This window comes from Phalacrocorax carbo, chromosome 5 (assembly GCF_963921805.1).
Source record: "Phalacrocorax carbo chromosome 5, bPhaCar2.1, whole genome shotgun sequence".
Taxonomy (NCBI): Eukaryota; Metazoa; Chordata; class Aves; order Suliformes; family Phalacrocoracidae; genus Phalacrocorax; species Phalacrocorax carbo.
In genome coordinates this window covers 22128950-22142340 of record NC_087517.1, presented here as the reverse complement: position 1 = coordinate 22142340, position 13391 = coordinate 22128950, and the positions used below count along the sequence as shown (strand labels likewise).

The following is a 13391-nucleotide window of genomic DNA, read 5'->3' as shown; positions in this document are numbered from 1 at the left end:
TGGGATGGAGCAGTTGCAGTGGTGGCAAGGGCATGCGAGTGTGGAGGGGGAGCTCTTTGGGTGCTGGAACTATGCTAAATGAAGAGCTAGCTGAGCAGGGGGAAAAGGATGGAGGCTTAGTGTTGCTTTAAGGTAAGAGACTAGAGCTGGAAGGGGTCTACACCAAAAGCTTTGAGTGTAGTGACTGGTCTGATGAATGGAGGAGAGGAATTGCAGGGACACCAGCAAGACCTGATGCCAACTTGAAAAGACTATCTATACACGTCTTATTATCAAGAGGGAAGAAAATTACCCTAAATTCAATTGTTGGGATTCTTCTAGATGAATGAAGCTTAGGAAAGACATCGTTGTATGGCCATTTTTCTCCAATACAATGACTGCAAAAATAAAAGCCATGTAGGGAATGAAAAAGGAGTAATTGCAAGAAGTAGATATGGCCCTGTGGGGCTCTTGCTCTCACCAGTGGCATGTATTTGTTAGTTCTGCCAAACAGACTTTTTATGAGCAGAATATAACATGTTCATGAACTGGCAGAAAGCCAGGTGATAGATAACTCAGCACAAAGCTGTCTCCTGTCAAGAGTTAGTGTTACATGCTTGCTTTCATTGCATAGATTACAAACCTGTAGGTCTCATGGTCTACTTTGTTTTCATAAGGAGCAGGCTTAATGGGAAATTGGAGAGATTGCTACTTGCTTTGTCTTCCTGTTTGCATTTGATAAGAGTTGAAGTTTCTGGTGAGTGAATCACCACCTGAAATACAGTGTTCTTTCGCAGAAACCCTGATGATATCCCAGCTGATTTCACTGTGAGTAGGGGTAAGACCCAAGCTGGACACAGAGAATGAAATTAAGCCCTTTATAAACAGGCATAAAGTCCCTTGAAACTCGTGGTGCTTGTGACTTGAGTCAAATCTGATTTGTCTAATACAGTTCAATCCAAATGCAGTCTGCAGTAGGGCAGATAGTGGAGGCCAATGTTGTACTTCATTGCTCTTGAACATGTATGAGGATAAGATCTGATGGATAATGGATAACTGTTGAAACTTCTTGCAATAGAAGATTCTTTTTGAGGATTTTTATGGAGTTGAATAAATAATAAAAAATTTCATAATGTTTCAAAATGTTTTATCCCTTTCCACTCTTGCTACACTTTGGCACTGCTTTTCTTTTAAGATGTTCCTACAAATGTCTTATGCTAGGCAAGAATCAATGCGTGATCTGAGCATGATGCACTTAGAGCCCAATGGCTGGTGTATCAAGATGGATGAGTCCAGGTGCTGGTCATGGTTTATCTCACTTATGTGGCTCCTATCTTTATTGCCAAAATAGGATGGATGTCATGCTACATAATTTTGTACTCTAGGCCTGCTAGCACTTCCCTGACGGTACTGTAGGGAGCTCTCTGCTTCCCCCTTGCTTTTACTGCTGTACTAAGGTGCCTGAGAGGTCTGCTTTCTCTTTGAGGGAAGAGATCATGCTAGAAGATAGGCCGGAGAAAGGAACTCCTAAAGGAAAAAGGGATGTAGGGATTGGAATTATTCTTGCTGGTCTTGACTTAACTGCAGATATGGTAGATGTTACCCAGCACACCTTAAGTTTGGGATATTTGCTTCCCCCAGATAAAAGCTGTCTGTGTTACAAAACCATTGCACATAACTCTGCACAGCTTGATATGTAACACTGCCTTTGCAGAATAAATGCTCAAGGATAAATCTTGCATGACGAATAAATTGCCTCTTGCTCTCCTCAGCTCTTTCAGGTAAGGCAGAGAGATAATGTAGAGTCTGCTAATGTGCAGACCTAGCAGAAAAATGGATCTTTTTTCCTGCATTAGGCATGTCATCAGAGGAGATACTTGAGACAACTCTATTACAGGTGCAGTTGAATCAATAAGGCATATTCTATTTTATCCCAGATAACTCCTCCTCTTCCATTTCATAAATTCCTATTTTTAACAAGAGAAAAGTAAGCCAATATTATTCAGTAAAATGTTTCATGTCATATGGATCTCCTTTTCTGGCACATTGCTGCTTGAATAGGCCAGCTACAGCAGTTTTAAGAAGGTTTTTTAACATATTGTTTTCACTTAGGGCAGTGCAGATTTCTTTGGAAATCTATGACAATCAAGTAAATGAGAAAGTAGAATGCTTCTAATTAAGATAATCAAGTTACATGAAATCCACCCTACTAATGCTAATAGCTATATATCTCCAAGCTGTATATTAATTAAACACCATGTAAGTGTTGCAATTAGACTCAGGCTGCTATGGTGAAAATTATTGGAGGGGGTTTTACTGTATATGAAACTCTTACTTGTTTTAAAGCATCTTGTTCTGATTTGTAAGGTTGCTGTGTTGCTGCATACACTCCCGGGATGCCTGAGGACTTTGTAGCAGGCTTCAGCTGCTTCTGAAACAGGTGACCCAAAGAAAATACTCTTTGGTTTGCAAAAGCTATGTTTCTTCTCAGGGGTGTGGGTTATTTTCCCATTGATTTAATGAATGAGTTTGGATTACTGAGCTTTGAAACCAGTAGTCGAAGAGGTTGGATATTTCATTCTACATACAAAGGGGAGAATGGAGAGAGGGGAATTATTCTGGCTAGTTCTTACAATAAAAGGGACTCTGTCCTGCTTTTGTATCTTGTTTTGTATTTCTGTTTTGATGGGATGACTCTAAGGTTGTGCAGGCCTTCCTAGTGCACGAAACAGCATCTTAATATATTTGTATTGGGAGATGAATACTTCACGAGACTAACTTGGATAATCTGGGTGTATTTGGATTGAGCTTCTCCATTTGTTTCCTGGTGCTACTGTTGGGCTTGGGGAAGTAGAAGGCTCTGTCAGGGTCAGCATGTGACTCTAAGAGGCCAGGGGAGGACCCCTTCCCTCTGTATGGGTACCCTCCCGTCAGTCACGCCGCGACTTCAAAGTGACTTTATTGTGGTTTTGAGAGATGTGGGTTTTGGGACATCCATGCTTTCTTTTTTTCTCCTGTGTGTAGCTTTTGATGGCTGCAAGCATATGCATTAAAGTACCATGGAGGTAGCGGAAGAATCATGTTGCAGGGCCAAGGGAGTCAAACAGCTTTACCACCTCAGAAATGCCAAACTTCAGTCTCGTTAGTTGGGGATGCCAAAGCAGCTGAATAGGGCAAAGAAGATGATGAACCCATCTGCTGATTTGCCAGATATACCCATGGCTGTTTTAAGATTAAGTCTTCGGAGTCAAATGAAGTAGCACACTTGATCAGTGTGGGCATCAGCTTGAGGAAGTTGTTGTATGAATAATGAGTAAAAGTAGTATTTTTCTTGTGTTTATTTTTTCCAATTATTTTTCTAAAATCTGCCTTTACAGCACAATATCCTTCCTTATGACAAATGAGCCTATTCACTGGTACTGTGTTTTCAGATAACACCATTTACATTTCTAGAAAGAAGTGAAGAAGAAAACAGTACAGGACACCTTCAGATCTTCATTTGACTTTGTTCTTAATTTTTTTTTTTTTATTATTTGACATTTATACAAAAAAATAGTATCTTGATTAGCAGCTTTGCTGGCAATCCCACAAAACTGTAAATAATACTTTAATCTAAAAGAATGCACTCCTACAGACACTATAGATAAAACAATATATACAGTTTAGACAAATAAATACATAAGTACAGCCAGTCATATATAATGATACACCTAAAATTCGGTTACTGTTGACAAGCTTTTCTAGTTAATTGCACTCTTCATTTACAAATTGCCATTGCCATCTACATTATAAAGACAAAAAAAAATCTCAAGAAAGAATAAAAACCAATACTTAACATTATTATTAGGAAAGATGGAAAACAAACCTTGAGACTTCTGTTTAAATACTCTCATGATTTTAGCAAAAAAATGCTTTTGTGAAAAACTCTTCCTAAAGAGAAGCATTTCCCCCCTAGCTTCTTTGCTCAATGTGCTTTGTTGATATATGTTTTGGAATCAAAATGTGATTATAGTCACACTTTTGAAGTGACTAGAAGCTAGCATGTCATAACGAAGTTGTCGTTTATCCCATGCCTGGTGAAACAAAATGACTTTTGAGTAACATAAATATTTATTTTGGTTAAAGGAAGCCCAATGCAAACACTAGTTTGTTAGCAGTACCCCACGTGGCACAGATGCTACTGGGCAAAAGGGACAATAAGTTGTCCCTATGAGTAGATGTATTGCTCCCTTTCTAGCTCTGGGTTGTAATACTGCAGTTTCTGAGCAAAGATAAAATAATACAGCTGTTAAGTGTAAGAAGCTAGTGACGTCTACTATCAGAAAAATAATAGAAGTAGAAAATTAGGCTTCTGTTGTGTTCTTTTAAATTAACTTGACAATAAAAGGGTGAAAAAAACCCTTGTACGTTCAAAAGTTAGGGCACACATGCTTAAGGCTCTTGAAACACTGGACAAATATAATGCCTAACTCATCTCCATGCATAACAGAATACTACATAGCAAGCAGACTCTACACATATATACAGCTGAATACAGAAGAAAATGCCTTAGAAATATGTACATCAGTTCCAAGATGAACATTTACATTTCTGTTGAAGATCCATCTATTTATAAATGGCAGGAAATACATTTTTTCAGATACTATTTTCAAGGTAGCTTCCAATCATTTATGCAGTCTACTTGTACTTGGAGAAATTCAAGGCTACCATGCTACTTGAGCCCTGAGGTATCTGGATTGGGAGCCCTGCTGTCCTCTTGGTTACTAACCAAAAGCCACAGAAGTGTCAGCAGGAGGAGTAAGGCCACCAAATCCATTTGGTTGTGGATTCAGAAACCCCAAATTACTGCACAGTGCAGAGGGATAGCGGAAGTGATTGCAGCCTGTGGGTTGAAATTATTACAAAGTGTGTTCCCAGTAGGACGGCATCTATGCTGTCTGATTTACCTGAGGGCTGGGGATGAATTCCACCCTTTTCCCTTCCTAAACTGCATATTCTGGGGCTTGGGTAAGGAAAGCTGAACTTCATCCAATCAGCGTGTGTGTGTTACATTCATCTATGCAATTAGCTGGACCTTGTTTAGCTAGAGTTCTGAGTCTGACAGGAAGCAAGAACAACTTTAACAAGGACTAGGTCAACTAGGGAAGGATAAATCTTAATTATGCTGCAAGAGATTCAGCATTGTTATATAAAATTACCAATTTTCATTCATGAAGGATGCACAAGCTCCTGCTGATTAGCAGTAACTCCTGGGATATCTGTTGTGTAGCTTTACCTTTAGATCTGAAGTAGATTTTTTTGAGACACCTACTACTGCTTGTGGCTTGGAAGCCAGGTATGCTTTACCTTATTTACAAGTAGTTCCTTTCAAAATGATAGCACTGCATCTGTGATTAAGACTAACAATTTGTCGTGAAACTGCAAACCTTTTGGGGTAACATCTTCATTCCTCTGTTGCGGTTGTAAAGTGCTATGTACACCTATGGTAAAATCAGGTCAGAGTTTTCCTTTAAATTCTTATTCAGTTAATTTCTGACAATTTTATAGACATCCTGAAAAACATAGACTTAATAGTTTTTCATATGTTACACGTAATGCTAGCTGAAATGAAACCTGTGTGTGTGCTGTGGATGGTGTGAGTAATCTACAGCTAATATTTGGTGAGTTTTGCATCTTTGTAACTTGTTTGTGAATTCTTCATTCCATGCTATTAGCTGAGCAGTGTCATATTTTAGCTCTTTATTAGAAGGTGGTGCTGAATAGCGATGGCTTGAATTTATTGAAGAATTTGCCAGGAAATAATTTTCGTGGCATTTCACTTACATTCATATTCAAAACAAGTACTGTATGAAACTTGAACAAAATTTTGTGCGTTGATTTCTGTGGCATGGTCTGCGGATCTCTTGAGCAGGACCTTAGTGAGTATTGGCTCTGTGATGAGTAACCTGGGAGCTGCAGATTTGTAACAAAGGCTAGAATTTGTATTTAATAGGTGATTCTTAAAAGCCCTCTATTTTGCTGTAAAAGTTGTATGTAACTTATGTACTCTGCCTAATGAACAGAAAATTGATTGCATTCTTTCACTGGACAAAATTCTACTTTTCTAAACCATTAAAAATCTGGTAGAACCTCATTCATATATGTACTGTAGCAAAAAGTAGATGGGCTTACTCTTAAAAAGCTGCTTTTGTGTTACTTTTTTAGGTAAATAGTGTACTGACTGAAGAAAGATTGAAGAAATACGCTGCTTATTGACATATTTATTGTTCAATATAGTCATATATTGCTATGCAAGACACTTAGTGGAGAGATCCACTGATACTAATGAGAAACATTGCACTTTGAAATTAAAAGTTTAAAAGTATTCATACTTCTATCATGTATTTTTAAGATAGTTTTTCATACATCTCTTGCCTTATTTCACCTACAGATTCTACTTAATTTTAAAATTGTATTAGATCTTTTAGGGGCCACTTTAGGCAGTGGAAAGAAATGGGGTGTCTTCTGAAATAATTTAAAGGAATACCATTTGGTGGATAAAAATATACTTCAGTGTCTCCATTTGTTTCTAAGGCCTATGAGACTTTGATGATCTTACTTGTCTAAATTCTGCTATTATACCATCAGCAAGCTGTTTAGGAATTGCACACATTGTACTACAAAATATACATGTCAGGTGTATAAGGTCAGTGCAAATGTATGCTGCTCAATTTATTAACAAAGCTCTATTTAGAGATGGTTGTAGGGTGTCAAAAAAGGAATAAAAGTATATTTGTAATTCTTCATTTCTTAGGACCTGAGTCTTATCTCAGAGGCTGGGGCATGAACTGTTAAGCTGTTCATGATAGTTTATTACTGTCTTTTTACATACAGATGCAGTAGCTGATATGTGTTAAAGAGGATAATACACAAAATCTGAGATTTTACTCTAGATCCTTTTGGTTGGTATAATGTTCTTATGAAAACAGGCCAAAGTCTGTAAATCAGTAGTCAAAATGAGAATGAAAAATCAGTCATTAAAAATCCTTTCACAGTTAATATCCCACAGTTAAACCTGTAAATTAGCAGATCACTTCGTCAAAAAATAACCATACTAAACCAAAATTTTAAAAAAGGTATTTACATCTGTAAAAATCTTAACATCTAAGATGTTTCTTGCTGGACATGTCGTTCCAAATTCTGTGCATTTCTTCTGGTGTTATCTGGTGCACTGTGATCACCCTGCGGTACCTGCACAAGCTGTAAGCCATTTTCCAGTGATTGAAGCCACTGTTTTGGAAAGGGTGAATGCCCAGCTTCCGCAGACAGAGTCCAACGTACACGTCTTCAAGATGAAGAAGTCTGGTATGAAGGGAGGTTTTGTAAATCAGTTCTGCTACGTCAGCTGAAAATATGTAGCCCGTGCCTGAACAAAAGGGTGGATAATTGCTGTCAGGATACAAATCTCTTGGCATGTACCACTTACTGCGAACATCTCGTATTGGTCCTCCATTTATAACGTATCCTGTGAAGTACCTTCTCCTTGGCTTAGTGTTAGGTTTGAGCAGCTTATAAATAAGATTATCCATATTTACAAAAATGTCACTGTCTGTCTTCATAACATACTTTGCTTTTGAACAAAATGTTGCTACCCACCTCATCCCCATCAATGTCTTTAGAGTGAGGTTATGATAAGAGTCGATAAAATCCTCCACGATAATATCATGAAAAATTTGGCTTTCTTGCTCTACCATTTGATTTAACACAGGATCTGCATTTTTTCCAAGAAGAAATAGTGTGGCAATTTTAATGCCTTTAAAGTTGTTTTCATCTCCCCATGTTTCTCGAATGGCTTGCCTTGCATCAAACTCTTTGTGAGTTGTGCTGATAAGAATGACCAAGAAAGGGACACTTTTCTCACATTTGTTGGGTTCATTGATAAGAAAGTCAAAGGAATGTGGATTTATAGGTCGAGTTCTTATGTTGCCAAAGGAAACATTTTTTCTGGCTATAGATATGCTACTGAGCTGTCTGTGGCCAGTGTAGGAAGAAGTAGGGCGAGTTATACTTAAGTACCAAAGAGCGCTTGCCCAGCAAACTACTGTCAAAACATATAAGCATGAGACCTTTGAAGCCATTGTTCCTCTAGCTCTTCTATTCCGTATGATGAATAAATAGCCTTCGTACCATGAGTGCACCTATGTCCCAGAAAGGCAGCATATTATTAATGGAACTTGAAAGTTCGATATAGAAAAGTAACTCTGTAATCATTCATGGATCTCAAATAGGAGCTATTAACCCTGATGATACTCAGCTTTTCTTCTCTTACTAGCAGTGGCTTCCATTTCTTGGAATTTTCTGTTATTTCTGAAAAATACGAAGAAAAATTTTCCGTTGCTAGATCATAAAAGCCTAGGGCAAGAAAAATTAGCTTAAATATGATTGGCCATTAATAAGCTAAGTGTCTTAATGCATTTCTTGGCTATTCTTTCTTTTTCTCATAAGGATACCACAGTGCAAGATAGTGTACTAGAATATAGCAGTATAACTGAAGTAATGCTTTTATGATAACTATCTACAAGAAATTATGAATATATAAAAAAGTTAAGCACACATAGCATGTTGACTATTTAGGTAATTTTAAAGATATATGAAAATAATTTTCTGGTTTCTAGCATTTTCATGCTTCCTAGCATTTTTTTCTGGACAATCTTTCAAAATATGCCACGGAACATTTGAAAACTATTTAATGAATGAAAATGTACTTTAGGTTTAATAGCATCAGTGGCAACCATGCACATGAATACTACAGATCCCATTTGGTCTAAAAGCTAACAAGAGCATGCTTTGGTGGAAATCAGACAGAATGGGACTGATTGGTAAAGGTACAGGAGAGAAGAGAGATACGTATGCCATCTTACCCATGTAAAGATCAGTGCCCGAGTAGACTCCATAGAAGTCTAGAAATAAATTAACACATTTCAGTTACTCTTGTTGGCTTCCTTCTCCTCACCTCACAAACCAACCTTTACTTTTCATGAGCAAATATCATTTGTATACCATGTAAGAAAAATCACAATGGCAGCCTACTAACGGTGTCACTCTGCTGGCCGGCATGCAGAGCACTTGCTTACGCAGCTGGGTTCCTGCACCGGCAGCCCTTCCCCACTGCTGTGCCAGTCCTGCCTCCAGCACTGGGGAGTTCTGAGGCTTCTCTGGATCTAGGGAATGTGCCAGCCCTGTAGCTTCCTTTGCTCTTAGCATGTTTCCTGGGAACCAGTTCTGTTTATCATCATTTCATTGAAATGAGACAAGCTGCATTAAGCTTGCTGGATCAGTGCTGACTCCTCCAAGGCACACCAGTAGCTGGAGAGTGCCTGTAGGCTCCACATTTCTGGGTTTTGCCATTGCTTCAGAGCTAAAGGATAGTAGAAATGCGCAACAGATGAGCTTTACACTGCAGTCTGAAATATTTAATATTTGTTTGGATAGAACAAAACCTATATGGATTCAGATAAAAACATAGAAGCCCTGTCTTAGAAATGTCCTTTCTGTTTCCACACACCTTTGACACATTGCCTGGATTACATCAAAATGCTTTTTAAGGAGTCCATGCCTCCCCTGCATTGGATATGTGTAGTCTCTTTCCTTTCTCCAAAAGCAGATGAGAGCGTGGCCCTGGATGTGACCCCTTGGCAGGGTCCCCTGCCAGGTGATCTGTTGCTTAGGGTTTGTGCAGACAGGCATCCCCCCACACCAGGCAGGCTATCAGTTAGAAGACTGTTACTCTGTGTCACAGACTCTGTTATTCTATATAACACTGAGGTATAAAACCAGCTGAGAAACAACCTTAACATTTGCTAAATATATACAGACTGTAGGCTCCTTATAGATTCTTACAGCTAGTGCTGTCCTGCTAGTCTTCATTATGTGCACTTTTAGGTATTTAATGACCAAAACCCACATACCCCTCTCCCCTTTCAGGAAATAGGAAAATGTGGATTTGTGGCCTGTTTCAGAGCTTTATCCGTTTCAATAGGTTTTTCCCTATAACTGGGGCAATTTAATGAGGTAGAGTGTGACTGTGATCTCCTTTGCTACTTGTCACAGGACTTGGGCTTAGTGATCTTTTCCCACCAAGCAGTAGCAGTAAACGTTTGGGAGCAGTATATTTAAGTGAGGCCTTTAATCGCCACATAGAGCAGCAGGTGTTGGCACGCACAGGTACATCCTTGTAAATAAATACAGTTGTGGTAAGTATATACACAGATACTTCTGTAACGCCTGGAGAGGGTATCTGTCCTGCTGTAACAGGCCACTGGGTCACTGGGACTCAGTTCTGAAAAAGGCAAAACACATCCATGACCTGGTAGGGTTTGAGTTTGGTGTTTTGGTTTTTTTTTTTTTCCTGGCTTTGTTGTGAATCCCCAACAGCCACCCCCACTGGAAACGCCAGTGGGGAAAAACACCAAGTGTGAAATGCCGTAACATAATGAAAACAGGAGTGTAAGGTCTAGAAGACTGTTAATAAAGAAATACAGCAGTCATGGATTTGAGATGTAGAGTGGGAGCTGTGTAGGTCAGTGTATTTAACGGACTCCAGCATTAAGGTCTCGCAAATACTTCTAATACTCTGCAAATGATTAATTGTTTTAGGAAACCGTATACTACATTCTCTAAACATGTATATTCTACATCTTTTCTTTAATAAAGGCAGGTGCATTAGTTACTCTGCAGATATCTGAGGGAAAGGAAAATTGTAACCAGTGCTTCTTACAAACTGCAAAATTACATAGAACAGCTTTTTCAATCCAGCAATGTCATGGCTGTGATGTCCAATTTAGCGTGCTCTGAAAGGATTAGAGCCAATAAAAGCCTTACACCATTTTGAAGAAAGATTCCAAGCTATTGTAGGAAATTATTTGCTCAGTTATGAAATCTACAGAAAACTGTTGGTCCAGGATAAATATTTCTTATATTGGTCCTTGGATTGCTGTCTCTTGAAATAAGTTTATCTTTTTCTGTTGTGTGTTTGGTTTGGGTTGGTTTGGGGTTTTTTGTTTGTTTGGTGGTGGTGGTTTTGCTTTTTCTTTTTAAAGACACATAACAGTTTAGATGGTGTTCTTTTGTTCGGAGTGTTTTCCACCATCCCTGTGGTAATTTTTGAGCAAAGTGCAGGTGAAGTCATTAAGAGTGAACTGGCTGTAGTTTTCCTGACAAGTGAAATTTTAGATGAGATGTAATTATTTTTCAGGAAGACTTGGAGGTTGGGGGGTGGGGGAAGCTCCCTGCTTTCCTGTGATGGGTGTGTCTGCTATTCCCACTCTGCTGTGAGGCAGATGTGAAGATTAACGTTCACATTCTTGAGCTTTTTGCTGTATATGGGGAACAGATTTGGAAGAAAATAGCACAAACAAAATTGGCAAACAGTGCAAATACAAAAGAAAATGTGCTGATGAGTCTTGGTCTGCAGTTTAGTTGAGATTATTGTCACCTTCGGGACTGATCTCTCTCACTCTTCGTAGGATCACAGAGGAGGGGGTTAGGTTAGGAGCTATGTCATGTACTTTTTTGGCCATAAGGCAAATGCTTCTACAAATTATTTCTGGCAACATTTTTCCTGCACAGGAATTCCAATAATGTTTAGCTTGCACAAGCAAGAAAATACATAGCTTGATTAGGTAGGGAAACATGGACTAAGTGGTGAAATATGTGTTTTGTGACAATTTAGCAGTCAAGAATTTCAGAGGTTGCTGAGCTCTGTTAATAAAGATGATGCTAATTCATCAAGAACCTAAACAAGTGCCTAACTCAGACTTCCCTAGAATTACTCTGTCTTGAACGTGTCTTGCAAAAATATTCACAGTATAAAGTCTGTGACAGCAAACCTTTTCCTTGTCATGTGTTGTGACCACGATGGACAGTTATAGGCTCTTTTGTAAAGACAGGCAGGGTGAAAGAGGTGGAGGAGTCGCACTCTACATTAAGAAAAACCTCAAATGTATCAAAGTCAACTATGGTGATTGTGACTGCTCTATCGAATGCCTCTGGGTTAAAGTCAGAGGGGTCATCTCCAAGCACGACCTCACAGTGGGCATCTGCTCCCGACCTCTTAAGCACAATGACGTTGCCAATGAAGCAATACTTGGGGCACTAAAGCAGCTTCTGGCCAACAGAACCTGGTCCTTATGGGTGACTTCAACTACCCAGACATCTGCTGGAAGAAAAATATGGCAGCTCACATGTCATCCAAGTTCCTAGAATGTGAGAGGACTGTTTCCTCATACAAATGTTAGATGTGCCAACCAGGAACGAGGCACTGCTGGAATTGCTATTCACAAACCAAGAAAACATGCTTTGTAATATCTCGGTTAGTGATAGCCTTGGCTGCAGTGATCATAATATTGTGGAGTTCGGGATCCTGCTGAGCATGCTGAAGGTCAGTACTAAGACAAGGGTTCTAGATTTTAGAAGAGCAAACTTCAGTTCACTCAGAGCTCTGTTGAGAGGAATTCCATGGGATGCTTCCATGGAAGATAAAGGAGCCAGTGAGTGCTGGGGGTTCTTCAAGAACTCCTTCTTGGAAGCACAAAACCAGCTTATCCCCTATAAAGGAAAAGGAAGTAAGCAGAGCAAGAGGCCCCCTTTGCTCAACCATGAACTCCTGGGTCTATTCAAATCCAAACAAGAAGCATACCAGAAATGGAGAAGTGGAAGATTATCCGTCGAGAGCTACAAGGGCATTGCCAGAGTGTGCAGAGAAGCAGTTAGAAGAGCAAAAGCCCAGCTTGAATTGAAACTGGCCGTAGGCATCAAAAATACAAAGAAAGGCTTCTTCAGGTATGTCAACCACAAGCAGAAAGAGAAGGAAAACATAGGCCCACTGTTAAATAGAATAGGAGAGTCAGTCACCAACGATGCTGAAAAGGCAGAGGTTCTCATCACTTTCTTCATCTCTGTCTTTACCAACACTGTTGGGTCCCAGGCTTTGGGAATGAAATTCCCAGTTGATCCAAACATAGACCCACCATCAGTGAAGGAAGAGTTAGTATGGGAATTATTACAGGAGCTTGACCCCTACAAATCAATGGGCCCTGATGCCATCCATCCGATGCTGTTGAGAGAGATGGCTGATATCACTGCAAGGCTACTCTCCATAATCTTCAAGAAGTTGTGGAGAATGGGGGATGTTCCAGAGGACTGGAGGAAGGCAAATGTTACCCCTATCTACAAGAAGGGCTCGAGGGTGGATCCGGGTAATTATAGGCCCATCAGCCTTACTTCAATCCCTGGGAAAGTTATGGAATGAATCCTCCTGGGGGCCATCACAAGTCAAATAAAGCACATTATTGGGAAAAGCCAACGTGGCTTCACTAAGGGCAGATTGTACTTGACAAACCTCGTGGCCTTCTATGACAAAGTGACTTGCTTGG

At 39.5% G+C, this 13391-nt stretch overlaps 1 protein-coding gene across 3 annotated transcripts in view; it reads right to left on the bottom strand.

Moving 5' to 3' along the window:
- Window positions 1-3473: 3473 nt before the first annotated feature.
- The window catches only part of B3GALT1 (beta-1,3-galactosyltransferase 1), a 224527-nt gene continuing 214609 nt past the window's right edge, over window positions 3474-13391 (bottom strand). For all 3 annotated transcript variants that reach the window (XM_064451513.1, XM_064451512.1, XM_064451514.1), the window contains 2 exons: window positions 8880-8918; window positions 3474-8325 (listed from right to left, as the gene is read on the bottom strand). In XM_064451513.1, the coding sequence (XP_064307583.1) occupies window positions 7116-8096 (981 nt within the window). In that variant the 5' untranslated portion in view covers window positions 8097-8325; window positions 8880-8918 and the 3' untranslated portion in view covers window positions 3474-7115. The remainder of the gene's footprint in view (window positions 8326-8879; window positions 8919-13391) is intronic.